Source organism: Salmo trutta, chromosome 33 (genome assembly GCF_901001165.1).
Source record: "Salmo trutta chromosome 33, fSalTru1.1, whole genome shotgun sequence".
In the NCBI taxonomy this organism is placed as follows: Eukaryota; Metazoa; Chordata; class Actinopteri; order Salmoniformes; family Salmonidae; genus Salmo; species Salmo trutta.
The window spans coordinates 19,832,822-19,846,142 of record NC_042989.1 but is presented as its reverse complement, the minus strand read 5'-3'; the positions used below and the strand labels follow the sequence as shown (position 1 = coordinate 19,846,142).

General features: G+C 38.3%; 2 protein-coding genes across 3 annotated transcripts; one reads left to right on the top strand and one right to left on the bottom strand.

Moving 5' to 3' along the window:
* Positions 1 to 64: 64 nt before the first annotated feature.
* npc2.1 (NPC intracellular cholesterol transporter 2, tandem duplicate 1) lies at positions 65 to 2,377 on the top strand. The gene is made up of 5 exons (XM_029730210.1): positions 65 to 179; positions 791 to 890; positions 1,095 to 1,202; positions 1,286 to 1,458; positions 1,668 to 2,377. Exons 2-5 carry the CDS (start codon positions 806 to 808, stop codon positions 1,752 to 1,754), a joined length of 453 nt encoding a protein of 150 aa, XP_029586070.1. The 5' UTR covers positions 65 to 179; positions 791 to 805; the 3' UTR covers positions 1,755 to 2,377.
* Positions 2,378 to 9,641: 7,264 nt separating this feature from the next.
* Positions 9,642 to 13,115, bottom strand: gskip (gsk3b interacting protein). Of its 2 annotated transcripts, none has more exons than XM_029730203.1 (3): positions 12,980 to 13,115; positions 12,053 to 12,289; positions 9,642 to 11,943 (listed from the first exon to the last, which is right to left on the bottom strand). In XM_029730203.1, the coding sequence occupies exons 2-3, from the start codon at positions 12,287 to 12,289 to the stop codon at positions 11,785 to 11,787; spliced, it is 396 nt and encodes a 131-aa protein (XP_029586063.1). In that variant the 5' UTR covers positions 12,980 to 13,115; the 3' UTR covers positions 9,642 to 11,784. The 2 variants fall into 2 exon arrangements, with proteins under 2 accessions (XP_029586063.1, XP_029586062.1); XM_029730202.1 differs by having other exon boundaries at positions 12,053 to 12,292; positions 12,980 to 13,074.
* Between the last annotated feature and the right edge of the window lie 206 nt (positions 13,116 to 13,321).

The window sequence follows — 13,321 nt, the reverse complement described above, 5'->3', positions numbered from 1 at the left end:
CGTGTGTCTTATAACGTCATAAGAATCGCCTACTCTTGAAATATATAAAACATCTGATTCGTTACTTTCCATGCCAGTCAGCGAGTCTTGAATATTCCGCCACTGTAAATACACGTCATTTTCTCGTGACAAGGAAGTAAGGAGTGTCTGTGAGCACGCACCTGAAGCAAAGAAGAGAGGTCTGTATCTAAAAGTTTTGTTCGCCTAATATATATTTATCTCTAAATATTAGATCGGTGTATATTCACCAAACGAAGATGGAAAGGTAGTTAGCTAGTGAATGTTTATTTGTTACTGTAAACATCACAACAACACTAAAAAGCAAGATCAATGACTTAGCCAACTAATTTTGCCAAAATATTCTGAAATAACTTTATTTTTTAGGAAGATGAGCATAAAAATGGGCACGCTCTAATTGACTCAACAAGCAAAAACGCATATCTAAACGTTGCTTTCTTAATATACCAGAAAATGAATAGTTATTTCTGGTTGTTTATCAAAGTAAATTGGTTAACTCATTAATCCTGCTTTGTAGTATATCCCTCTGGACTACACAATGTACTAATCCGGGCTGTTTTTCCTGGGAGGAGTTAGCTAGCTAAATAGAGATCTAGTACTAGTCACACGAGTCATATGATTGAATGAACTGAGAATACTTTTGCTCGCTGAATTTGCTTGTTGAGACAGTCTGTATGGCTATATATAGCTCTGGTCTCTGTGCTTTCCTAATTTGTAGTCATTCAAGTTTTTGAAACTGCAGCTGTAAGAATCTTTCTCTAACATCTTTCAGGGCCAGATTGCAGTTATGGATTTTCACGCTGCTTCCATCATTGTTCTGTTCTCCCTTATTGCTCTCACCTGTGCAGAACCTGTGAAATTTGTAGATTGTGGTAAGTTTTGATTGAGGTGTTGGCACTTTGATGAAAAATTACTTAATTTACTGACTGGTTTGGTCATCTTGTCAGGTGATGATGTATAACCTATTAGTTACAAGGGTAGTGTACCAAAATTACAGATTTTATAACGTGTGAATCTTTGGCTTGGTTTCATTACTAGAATGAGTGACAATGGAATCTGTCTTCTGTTCTCTCCAGGCTCTGATGTTGGTAAGGTGGTGATTGTTGACATCCAACCTTGTCCTAAACAACCATGTGAGCTCCATAAAGGACAGGCCTATGCTGTCAATGTGACATTCAACAGTGGTAAGTATATCATCAACAGATGTTTGTTCATTGAAAGTAAATGTGCCATTTTTGTTAATCCCTCCTGTGCCTCTTTTTTTTAGCGGTTGAGAGCCAGACGAGTAAAGCAATTGTCCACGGTGTGATCGCTGGCGTTCCCATTCCATTCCCCATCCCCATTGAAGACGGCTGCAAGTCTGGGATTGAGTGCCCCATTCAGAAGGCACAGAGCTATCACTATGTGACTCAGCTTCCAGTGAAGTCTGAGTACCCCTCTGTAAGTATGCCTGAAATAATTGAACACACCATTTTAATGCTCTTGAGAATGCTGAAAACAAGATGTTCCTCTTTTCATTTCCTCAATGTGACCCTAAAGTATAAAAAGATAGCCTCAAAGATGTCGATTTAAAAGGGAAGCATTTGTGTGCATTACTGATCCAATGTCTCCCAATACTGGACAAAATCTCAATTTGTCTTAATTTCTAGATCAAGCTGGTTGTTGAATGGGAGCTGAGAGATGACACTGGCAAAGACTTGTTCTGCATAAAGTTCCCAGTCCAGATCGTAAGCTGAGATTTGTCTGCAGTACCAGCTGAAGGGAATTTTAAAAAAGGGATTCTAATGTGAACTGCTTAAACTGAGAATAACCCACATACACATTTCATGAATTATTCTATAATTTAAGAATTTTGATTTTAACTATTGATTCTGTAGGTTTTAAATGTATACTGTAGCTTTTTCAGTCGTTTTAAAACTTAACTTCTCATACAGGCATTTTGAAATGTTGTGGCCAACTGTTTACTCATAACTGCATAAGTGGGTCATTCCACCAAATGAGTACCTAATAACTGTGGGTGCTTATATTTTTCCAATTCCATACATGTACACGTGTGTATTATACGCATGTGTGAATTGGAAATGTGTTTTTGCATATCCAAACTCCTCCTGAGTTTTTTTCACCTTGTCGGCTAAGGGATTCAAACTAGCAACCTTTTGGTTACTGGCCCAACTCTCTAACCACTAGGCTACCTGCCTACCTTTTGCATCCCTTTATATATTTTAAGTAGAAATTGTGCACCAATGTTGATTTGTGAAAGCCTGTTATAAATGAAGTGCCCTTTTTAAAATAAACTAAATTGAAAATTCAATAAATCTGATTTTTAATATGAATAAAGACTTGCTAAAGTGACAATTCAGCATTTGTCATGTCCCTCTGTGTACCATCTGTGACTTATAGGAAGATTTTAACCCACTTAAACCCAACATTTCTCCAAGTTTTCACCATCATTGTAAAGCTCTTGCTATTTTGTTGCTTTGACAAAGTAATTTCTGAAGATTATTATTTAATGTGATTTGTGATTCATCATACGTGAACTGAACTCTCATTTTTAATATTGTGAAACTATTCCTTTAAAAAATGTTTTCAAAAGAAACATTGAACATTTTATTTGTCACATGCACCGACTACAACAGGTGTAGAAATGCCTGCTTACAAGCCTTTCCCAGCGATGCAGAGTTAAATAGTAACACGAGGAATAAAATACACCACAATTAAGCTATATACAGGGAGTACAAGATCAATATGCAGGGGTACAAGATATTTGATGTAGATATTTACATAAAGGCAGGGTAAACTGACTAGGCATCAGGATAGATAATAAGAGTAAAAAATAAAGCACAGAAGCAGCAGTGTGTGTGTGTGTATACAGTGCTTTCAGAAAGTATTCACACCCCTTTTGACTTTTTCCACATTTTGAATTAATCATTTCTTGCTGTAAAATGATACACCAAATGTAAGTTTTGACTGAGGAACCAACCTGATCTCAGCGCATTTCAGATTTTCCTGTATGTAAATCTGATACACTACATTTTATATTTCGTATGGTATGTATTAATTGGTGGATGTCCATCATCCATTTCATACAATATGTTAATTTAAATTTATACAATATGTTAGGTATTCCAATTTGTTGTTGCGAAAGGTGGCTAGTTGGCTAATGATAACGTTAGCTAGTGTTAAGGTTAGGAGTTAGGTTAAAGGATTAAGGTTAAGGGAATGGTTAGCTAAAAGGGTTAGCTAACATCAGTGGCGATTTTAGCATGCCAGTCTTGGTGGAGCAAACTTGCCAAAACATTTTTAGATGCATGCCAGCAAACCCACTACACAACACTAAACGATACATTAGTTGCACTATAACGGTGACAAACGGTGCCCACAAACTGTTAAGGCCTACATAAAGCTGTCCTAACAGCAGGGCTTTCTTTTCAGAATCATAGAGTGAATCCCTACCACTGCTACACCTGGCGGAGCATTGTCTGGCAGCGAAACAGTTAATTCAGACTCATTTACTGCCTTTTAAAAAAGCATAGCTGATATGGCTGACTTGCTTAAACAAATGTGGTTTCTACTGAAAATTGAGATGTACAAACTATGGCATAACATGCTGACCAGACCGCACGCGCCATCAAGCGCAAGTTGATTTTGTCCACCCACACCAGACGCGACCAGGACACGCAGGTTGAAATATCAAAACAAACTCTGAACCAATTATATTAATTTGGAGACAGGCAAAAAGCATTAAACATTTATGGCAATTTAGCTCGTTAGCCTGCTGTTGCTAGCTAATTTGTCCTGGGATATAAACATTGGGTTGTTATTTTACCTGAAATGCACAAGGTCCTCTACTCTGACAATTAATCCACAGATAAAACGGTAAACTGAGTTTGTTTCTAATAATCTCTCCTCCAGGCTTCTTCTTCTTTAGACTTTATATGACGATTGGCAACCAACTTTAAGGTGCATTACCACAACCAACTGGACTGGAGTGTGGACCTCAGTTAATCTTTCAATCATATATGCTCCTAAAAACCAATGAGGAGATGGGAGAGGCAGAACTTGCAGTGCGTCAAGTGTCACAAATAGAATCAAGTTCTATTTTAGCGTCTGACTACGCAGATGCGCACAAGCAGTGTGGGTGCAACAATGGAATAACATGTATGTGTACATTTATTTTGCAATGCAAGCGCACGTGACGCAAGCGGTGTCATCAGCATGTAAGCGAATGACGAGCAGATAAGAGGCAATCCGTAATTTCAATTAAGACATTAATGAGCGAGATAGGATAGACGTAGTCAATATAACTATTTGTTCAGCACCTTTGCTGTACAGCAACAGAATTTTAAAAAATGGGCCATTCTTACAGTATTCTCCCTGTACACAAAGTCAGAACCATAGGATAAATAAAAGGGGATATAAGCAGACAATGAAAGCGCTTACAATATTCGGTGATTACATTTCCCTAAAACAGGCTATACGCTACTTGTGCACCAACAAGTCAGAACAGTAGGCTAAATTATGAGGGGGAAAGGGACCAAATTATTAGGGTGAGGCACATGGGCTACTAACAGCTTACTACACAACATACACTTACTATTACTTTCTTAACTACAATGTACATATTTCCCTGGCATATTACATAATTTATGCAGCAGCATACAAGACATTTTTGGACTCACCTTGTTATTCTGTGCTCACTTGAACAGGAAGGTGGCGCGACGGTCCTTGTGGGCAAATTTTGTCATCAAACTTTGTAATCAAAATGTGGCATTCTCTGGATTTATGGTGCTTTCAAGACAACTGGGAACACTGAAAAAAACAATGTTGAATCATGACGTCAGTGATTTTCAGGTCGGAGCTCTAGAAAGAGACCCTCTTTTTTCCCCAAGTTCTCAGTTGTCTTGAACTCACTGTTTTGAATGCGGCAGAAGGCATGCTGGATTGACAGCATGGCCAATGTATTCAACCTTCTCTGGCTCTTGGTGTTGAATGTTTATCCTTTTAAGCTTGGAAAAGAGACCCTTAAACCCAGACTTGGACCACACACCCACTCCACTGAATAGTAGGCTAGTGAGTGCCTTTGCAAGGCTTGCAGTTAGCCACTGATTCCTTCCAAACCACTCATTGTTGAATTTGCAATTTCCAACTTGTTGTGTAATGTTTATGTCCAATGACCGATGAGCACCGATAGATTTTATCTATAACTTCTCCTCATATGACAAGGCTTGAAAAGGATTTGCCAGTAGATTGTCGATGTGATTCATGATGATGACTACTTGTCTAGCTTGCTAGCTAATATTTTGAAAGTATGATGTTGACATGATCAGTCCAATCAAAGCTACGGTAGATATAACGTGATTTGACGTCATTATATCTGTGGCAATGACCTTGAGTCTTCTTGGATGGGCACTTCTAATGTACTGTAACTCTATGGCAGTACAGAACACTGAGCCAATCACGGTGCAACTAGAGAACATTACCAACCTCTACGCTCCATGTTTTCTGCTGGCTGCCCCACCACCACAGAAAGCACTGAGCTAGGCTGAAACACCTGCATTTTGGAGCTGCCTTACTCAAGAAAGCAAAAAACAGACCGTGTTTTATTAACTACATTATTTATATATTTTTACATTGTATGCAAACTGATATGTGACATGTATTAATGCCAAAATAACATGCAATACAGGCAACAAAAACAACAACAAATATTTATATATATTTTTTAGCTAAACAGGTGGTGCTCAAAACAGGCGGGGCTCAGCCCCACCTGCCCTGAATGATGGGTCGCCACTGGCTAACATGCAAAGTCGCTAAAAGGTAGTAAGTAGTTGCTAAAGTTGATGAGATTCTAAAATGCTGGAGTTGACGAGATTCAAACACGCAACCTTAAGGTTGCTAGACGTTCACCTCAAGTAACCTTCTGTCTAATGTAACCATACCAAAGGTAACATATCATTCTAATTTGAGTGTCCCGAATTTATGTTTACCATGTTATGTCTGGTCTGAGACCAGGCTGAGAGAACAGGAGTGGAGAAATATGATTTATTTTTTTCCTTGAGAGAATACGAATGCTCAGTTAGGGACCAGAGGTGCTATCTTTATCAGCATCATAAAAGATTATAGTATTTCAACCACATTATCAGCGCAACCAAGCTGAACTGAAATCTTACCTGAAACATGTTGGGTCATTTTCACAGCTTTTTATTTTCTTTCAACAGTTCAGACAGTTCAGACTGCACAGAAAATCATTCCCAGTTTTGGTTGTTATTGCATTTTCTCCCTGGTCTCTAAACGTCTTTGCTCCGGGAAAGAAGCAGATATGACAGAGAACTTTAACGATGTCAACTATAATTTGACATTCTTGTGAGTAAGGGTTTATTTAGTCTTCTAGGGCAAGATGACTAACAAATAGCCTATAAACATTTTGAAAACTACAAGCAGAAACATATTTAAATTATGAAAAAGAAAAATCCTCTACCCCCCCGTCCAAAAATAATTCCACCATCTCTGAAGGTAGGCTACAGCACGTTTTCTATATTTGCAGCTTAGGGTCTCAGATTTTGAGTTAGATAAGTTAGACAAACAGCTAGAGGGTGTGACATCTTGGTCTACTTCTCTACTTTTCAAATCTGGAAATAAGAACAGATATCTACTACCAATAACAAGGTATAGCAGTTTTTCTGACCACATCAACACATTTAGCTAACTTCCCACCATGGAACTTTTCAGAACTTTCTAATTATAACAATGGGGGAGCACATTCTAAGCATGAGATAATGAGTGAACATTGTGACTTTTGTCACATGTGACTTTTCCCAACAACGCATCGTAGATAACATAAAGGGCATGGCACCTTGGTCTACTTCTCTGATATTCAAATCTGAAATCAGAACTGTAATAACTACTACCAATCACTACCTTCCCCCCTCGGGATACAATTAAAGATTTTAATTTATTTTAAACAACGCTAGCTTGTTGTACACTTATTACAGTTTACATATACTGTACTTCAACAACGCCTCCTTGTCTTCTGTACTCTATTATTACAGTTTGCATATACTGTGGTATTCTACTAGGAGAGTGTATAAAAGTGTAGTAGGCTAGTCTGAGTGTAGTTATTTGTGATGAAATATGTGATCTAACTACCCCATAATCCAAAGTAATAAGACTGATAGTGTACTCTATCAAAGTAATCAGACCAATTATTTAACTAAATTGAACTTTGACTATATTTAAGTGCTTAGCTTCCACTACTACAAAAATACTTGTAGAGTTGAAGCAAGTCCCACCAATTTCTGTTCATGGAAAATTACCATATAGTTATTATAAAAATTCTTCAAGCTCTGTCTGGTTGGTTGTTGATTATTGCTAGAAAGCCATTTTCAAGTTAAAACTAACTAGGCCACTCGAACATTCAATGCCGTCTTGATGCAACTTGTGTAGATTTGGCCTTGTGTTTTAGATTATTGTCCTGCTGAAAGGTGAATTCCTCTCTCAGTGTCTGTTGGAAAGAACACTGAAGCAGGTTTTCTTCTAGGATTTTGCCTGCCTGTGCTTAGCTGTATTCATTTTTTTATTTAAGAAAAATAATATACCCTAGTCCTTGCCGATAGCATACTCATAACATGATGCAGCCACCACCATGCTTGAAAATATGAAGTGGAACTCAGTGATGTGTTGTTCGATTTGTCCCAAACATAAAGCTTTGTATTCAGTATTAATTTCTTTGCCAATTTTTGTTGCCGTATATACTTAAATTCACACAGGAAACAAGATAAGACAGGACAATTACACCAGAAATGACAGACTGACCCTAGCCCCCAGCACATAAACTAATGCAGCATAGATACTGGAGACTGAGACAGGGGTGGGTCGGGGGACACTTTGGCCCTGTCCGACGATACCCCTGGACAGGGCTAACCAGGCAGGATATAACCCCACCCACTTTTCCAAAGCACAGCCCCCACACCACTAGAGGGATATCAACAGACCACCAACTTACTACCCTGAGACATGGCTGAGTATAGCCCACGAAGATCTCCTCCACCGCACAAGCCCGAGTGTGCGCAAAACCAGAGCTGGTTCTACTCTTTCTGGACATTTTTCTAGTGTTTTGTGGTGGAAAAGAGAGCAGGTCGGGCATAACACATCAACCCTGTTGCCCATAGATAGACAGGCTAGAAATGTTTTAACAATTACTTTTCTTGTGAAGCTTGCATTCAAATGTATCAAATCAAATTGTATTACATGTGCCCAATAAAAACAGGTGTAGTAGACCTTAACGTGAAATGCTTACTTTACGAGCCCTTAACCAACAATGCAGAGTAAAAAAAGAGAAAAAGATTCAAAATGTTGCTAAATAAACTAAAGGAAAGATAGTAACACAATAAGATCAAAATAACGAGGCTATACACAAGGGGTACTGCTACCGACTCAATGTGCTGGGGTACAGGTTAGTCGAGTTAATGTGTACATGTAGGTAGGGGAAAATTGACTATGCATAGATAATAAACAGAGAGTAGCAGCAACATATGTGAAGGAATGTGAATGTATGTGTGTGTGGCGTCAATATATGTGTGTGTGTGTGTTGTTGGAGTGTCAGTGTAGTATGTGTGAGTATGTGGTTAGAGTCCAGTGAGTGTACATGGAGCTTGTGCAAGAGAGTCAGTGCAAAAAAACAAGAATAGATTAGAATAAGATAAGGGGGTCAATGTAAATAGTCTGGGTAGCCATTTGAGAACTGATCAGCAGTCTTATGGCTTGGGGGTAGAAGCTGTTAAGGAGCTCTTCAGTCTTTGGCACTCCGATACAGCTTACCGTGCAGTAGCAGAGAGAACAGTCTATGACTTGGGTGGCTGGAGTCTTTGACAATTTCCTCCCTGTTGCACACAAGCTTCCATTCCCCATTACAACCGGATTTATGGCTGATTTAAGATGAAATCGTCAACCCTGTTAATTTATTTGACACTTAATAGGTACTTACTATAGTCATATACTTTATTTAACCTTTTGAGATGGGGAAAAACTTGTTTTATTAAGTTGAACATGTGCTCTTCATGACAGAATGTTAAAATTAGGTGAAATAAAATAAAAATATTGACCAAGTTACGCTACCCAAAAGGTACTGATTTGATGGAATGACCCAAGTATTGCTAAATTCTACTCAGTCATCTGCCAAATAGTGTCAATGATTGATCAGAATGAGTCTGTTAATGTTCCTGTGAACAATCAATTCCTAGACTTTATTTACATTGCAGTGCAACTTTCTAGATATTTGCTTATTTTTTACAGGCTGCTGTGTGGTCTGAAAAGCTATTTGGCATGTACTGTATTTCCTTTTGACTGCTAAATATGTTGTAACTCAGTACTTTGGGAGGGGATTTTTTCTTCTTCTGTACTGTCAAACAGCAATACTTAGATATTAAAATCAAGATGTCTTAATAGTTACATCTAATAGTCTTTATTTAATCTTACATTTTGTAGTATTATAGTTTTACCTTTTTGGTAATTTGCCTTCACATCTGATTAACATTAAGGACAAGCAAATGTCTCAAAATAAAATGCTGTTGTGTGCTGTTGAACTTTCAAAGCCCATGACCAAATAAAAGAACATAACACATGCCTCAGCATTTTCAAGATCCTAAGAATTTATTACATGGGATAACTGGGTTTACTCATTCACCTTGGTAAAACCGATGCACACACACCACTCATTTCAAAAGCAATAAGTGCAACAAAATTGCAGATTACAAGGAAATTAAACGTATTTAACTAGCTTTTGTTGGTCTGCACAACTGTAAGCATCAAACAATGACAGTAAAAATTCTAATTACCTTTACAGGGTAAACTGATTTGATACTAAGTCAATTTAAATGACACTACAGTGGACAATCATTTATTTCACACACAACTAAATTCTCAACACAAATTACAATAACTGTGGAAAATTACCAGACCTGTAAAACTGATAGGACTTGGAGCCAACATCATCAAGCATCTTCACAAAATCTGAATGAATTAAAATACTGTTGACTCTCAGTTGTGGAATCAGTAGTAAACGCTCATATCTTCTGTGCTTTTTACTGAGGAACTAAAAGCAGTTTGTTTATCAATGATACATCCTCTTCAACTCATCTTCAGGTGCTTTAATTGTTTGCCTAAAAAGTATGATAGCTTGGGGTACTTAACAGAGAAACATAAATGAGAATATACTATAATATGACAGACACCAGGAAGTCCTCAATTCAACCACACAAACCTGTAGCTCACATATTTTTCATAAAAATGTCTCCCTCATCTGACATCTTCTCAAACTATCAGGTCAATACCAACATCTCTATTTAGTATTCATAAAAATAATGTGAATAGTAAATGAAAATGCATTTCCTTGTTTGAAATGCATAAATTATATTTGCCCAAATAACAAAAGCAGACCTTAAAATCCTTCTAATAATGGCCACTTGACTGTTTTGAATAATATTTGACCCTTCTCGATGTTATTCAAAACTCAGGAGTGTTAAATGAAAAGTGCCAAACAATAAATGTTTAACTACCATGACAACAATGAACACTTCAGTAACTAAGACAAGGGTTATGTACATTTTTGTACTTTACATTATTTTGCCAAAGAGCATACCATCGTCAATCGTTAAGGCAGTTTATGAGTCATAACATCAGAGACGGTGGTTGATGGATTTTGAAAACAATCCCCACATCTTCTCTCTCTTTGGCTGTTTCAATGAGACATGCACTCGCTGATGTACATAGAAGGCCAAATATACTTATTTCAGTGGACAGCAGAGGACAACTTCATTAAGTAACATACATTTTGAATTTGAATATATTTTATATATTTTTGGTACTTTTTCTCCCCAATTTTGTGATATCCAATTGGTAGTTACAGTCTTGTCCCATCGCTGCAACTCCCATGAGGACTCAGGAGAGTCAAAGGTCGAAAGCATGCATCCTCCAAAACACGACCCTGCCAAGCCGGACTGCTCGCTTAACCTGGAAGCCAGCCGCACCGTACAACTGGCGATGGAAGTCAGCGTGCATGTGCCTGGCCGGCTGCGACACAGCCTGGGATCGAACCCGGGTCTATAGTGACGCCTCTAGCACTGTGATGAAGTGCCTAAGACATTTGCGCCACTCGGGAGGCCCTTAAGTAACATAGTTAAATTATAATCTACCTATGTAGAGGTAAAGCAGGGTTAATGAAGTGTGAGAGTGCCGGGTGGGGGGGGGGGGGGGGTTGGTTAAACACTGCGACATATTGTCAAACTTGACAGACAGTTCTTTACAAAGGCCACGAAACCTGAATGTGAATGATGACAGAAGATAATCCTGGTCACAGACTGACACAGCAGGTCTAAATCATTGTTGTGAATAACATGAATATGAAACCCAATGCGGAGGGCTCCGTATAGCTCCACATTGACATAATTGGTTGATGGTAGGTGGGGGCGGGAGGTACTGTATATACACAAACTCACTTCCTTCATAACAGCTCTGCTCTACTCCGCTAAGCGCAAGAAGTATAAATGCCCTGACTTCTGCAGAGGCCGTATCGCAATAAATGCAGTATGGTCACTGCAGACGTCGGATTGACCTTGCAGAGCCTTTTAGTAGTACATTAGTACTGTAGTAGTAGCTAGATGTCTGGTCAATAACCTGATGAGAAAGGTTGCTATGTTTGTATTCACATAGTACAATTGATGTCCCTACAACCCTTGTTTTACTTCCACATCATTAGCTCCATTTTGTCTTTCATTGTCCATTTTGCTGAAGCCTCTCCAATCGCTGTAGCAGGGCATTCCCAAAGGCTTCTCTGTAGCCGGGGCTGAGGGTATCCAGCAGTGAATAAATAGTCTCAAAGTATTGGGTGCTCAAGCTTTCATCCACCTGGTCAAAGGCGTAGCCAACCACCTGTGAGGTAAAATAGAGAGTGGTCAATACCAGTAGGCCTACATAGAATAACAGCTGAACAGCACAAATTAAATAATGGCACAAATTAAATACTGTTGATATCCCTCACCCTTAGTCCAGCTTCATTGAGCTCAAGGCAATAGCGATTGCCCTCTCTTGTTTCCACGTTAATGTAGGCCACAGCCAAAGCACTGTCCAAATTTGAGGACACATACATTTCGGCCACGGCGAATAACACATCGTTGACCACTGCCTCTGCTTCCAACCTCATGTCCTTCACGTGATCAATACAGTCTTCATCGAATAAGGAGACAGGTGAGTCCTCTGGTTGGTAGTCTATCTCCATCTTCTTCACCAGACACACACAAAAACACCAGACACAATTGTGAGGTTAAAGGTACAATCAGAAAATGAAGTATAGTAGCTAAATCCTTTTTCCCCCACCTTTATTTATCCTAGCTAAGTACAACTGTTTTAACTAGAAGTGTTTTACCATACAATAATACATGTGTTTTTGTGGTCATCGGATACATTGTAAACTAAGATGTAAAGCTTCAAATGAACGTTCCTCGCACTATATCCAAGGAGGTAGATGACACAAGCAAGTTCCACCATCATGGAATCCACCTAACGTTAGCTCAAGGGTTTACTTTTTTTGGTGGCTGGGCCCAGTCTGTGATTGCTAACAAATATTAGTAGGGCTTTAAAGGCTGGTGTGTTGTGATGGTTTTTGAATTAATTAATGAATAATGTGAAAACTATTGTGACGAGTTAGAGTATGACTAGCGCTAGTATCCAATAACATAGTTATTACTGTTTACCACTTATCATTCAGTGACAAGACAGTCCACCATCATCACCATGTTAGCTTGCTAGCTAGCTTACGGCCAATAGCAGCCAATATCCGTGGCTATGGGTTCTCTTTGTAGTAGGAATTGTTTTTACAATGATATAATCATGAATATATGTAAACTTCAACAGTATCAGGAAATATTGTTCTTTTTGTCAAATTAGTTTTTCTAGCTGCGTTACTCACCTCCTCCGTGGTTGTTTTTACTGTACTTCCGGGTGATCAACAAAGAATTTTGTTCATGAAGATTTTAATTTCTATTGCTTTATCAGCATGACGTAACAATGTAGATATTGCCAAAGCGTACTTTGTAAATGATTCATTAACAATATCAGTAACAAAATCATTTAAAATAATAATAATCAAGATTGTCACAAACAGGAAAATCAATAACGACTCACAATTTCAGATATCAAAATCTTCTGATCAATGCCAGTTGTTCTGTTTTAACACCACCGTAGTTAAACATTGTGATAACACCTTCTCTTTCAACATTGCAATTATTCAGAAGTCATGCGAAAAAGTTAA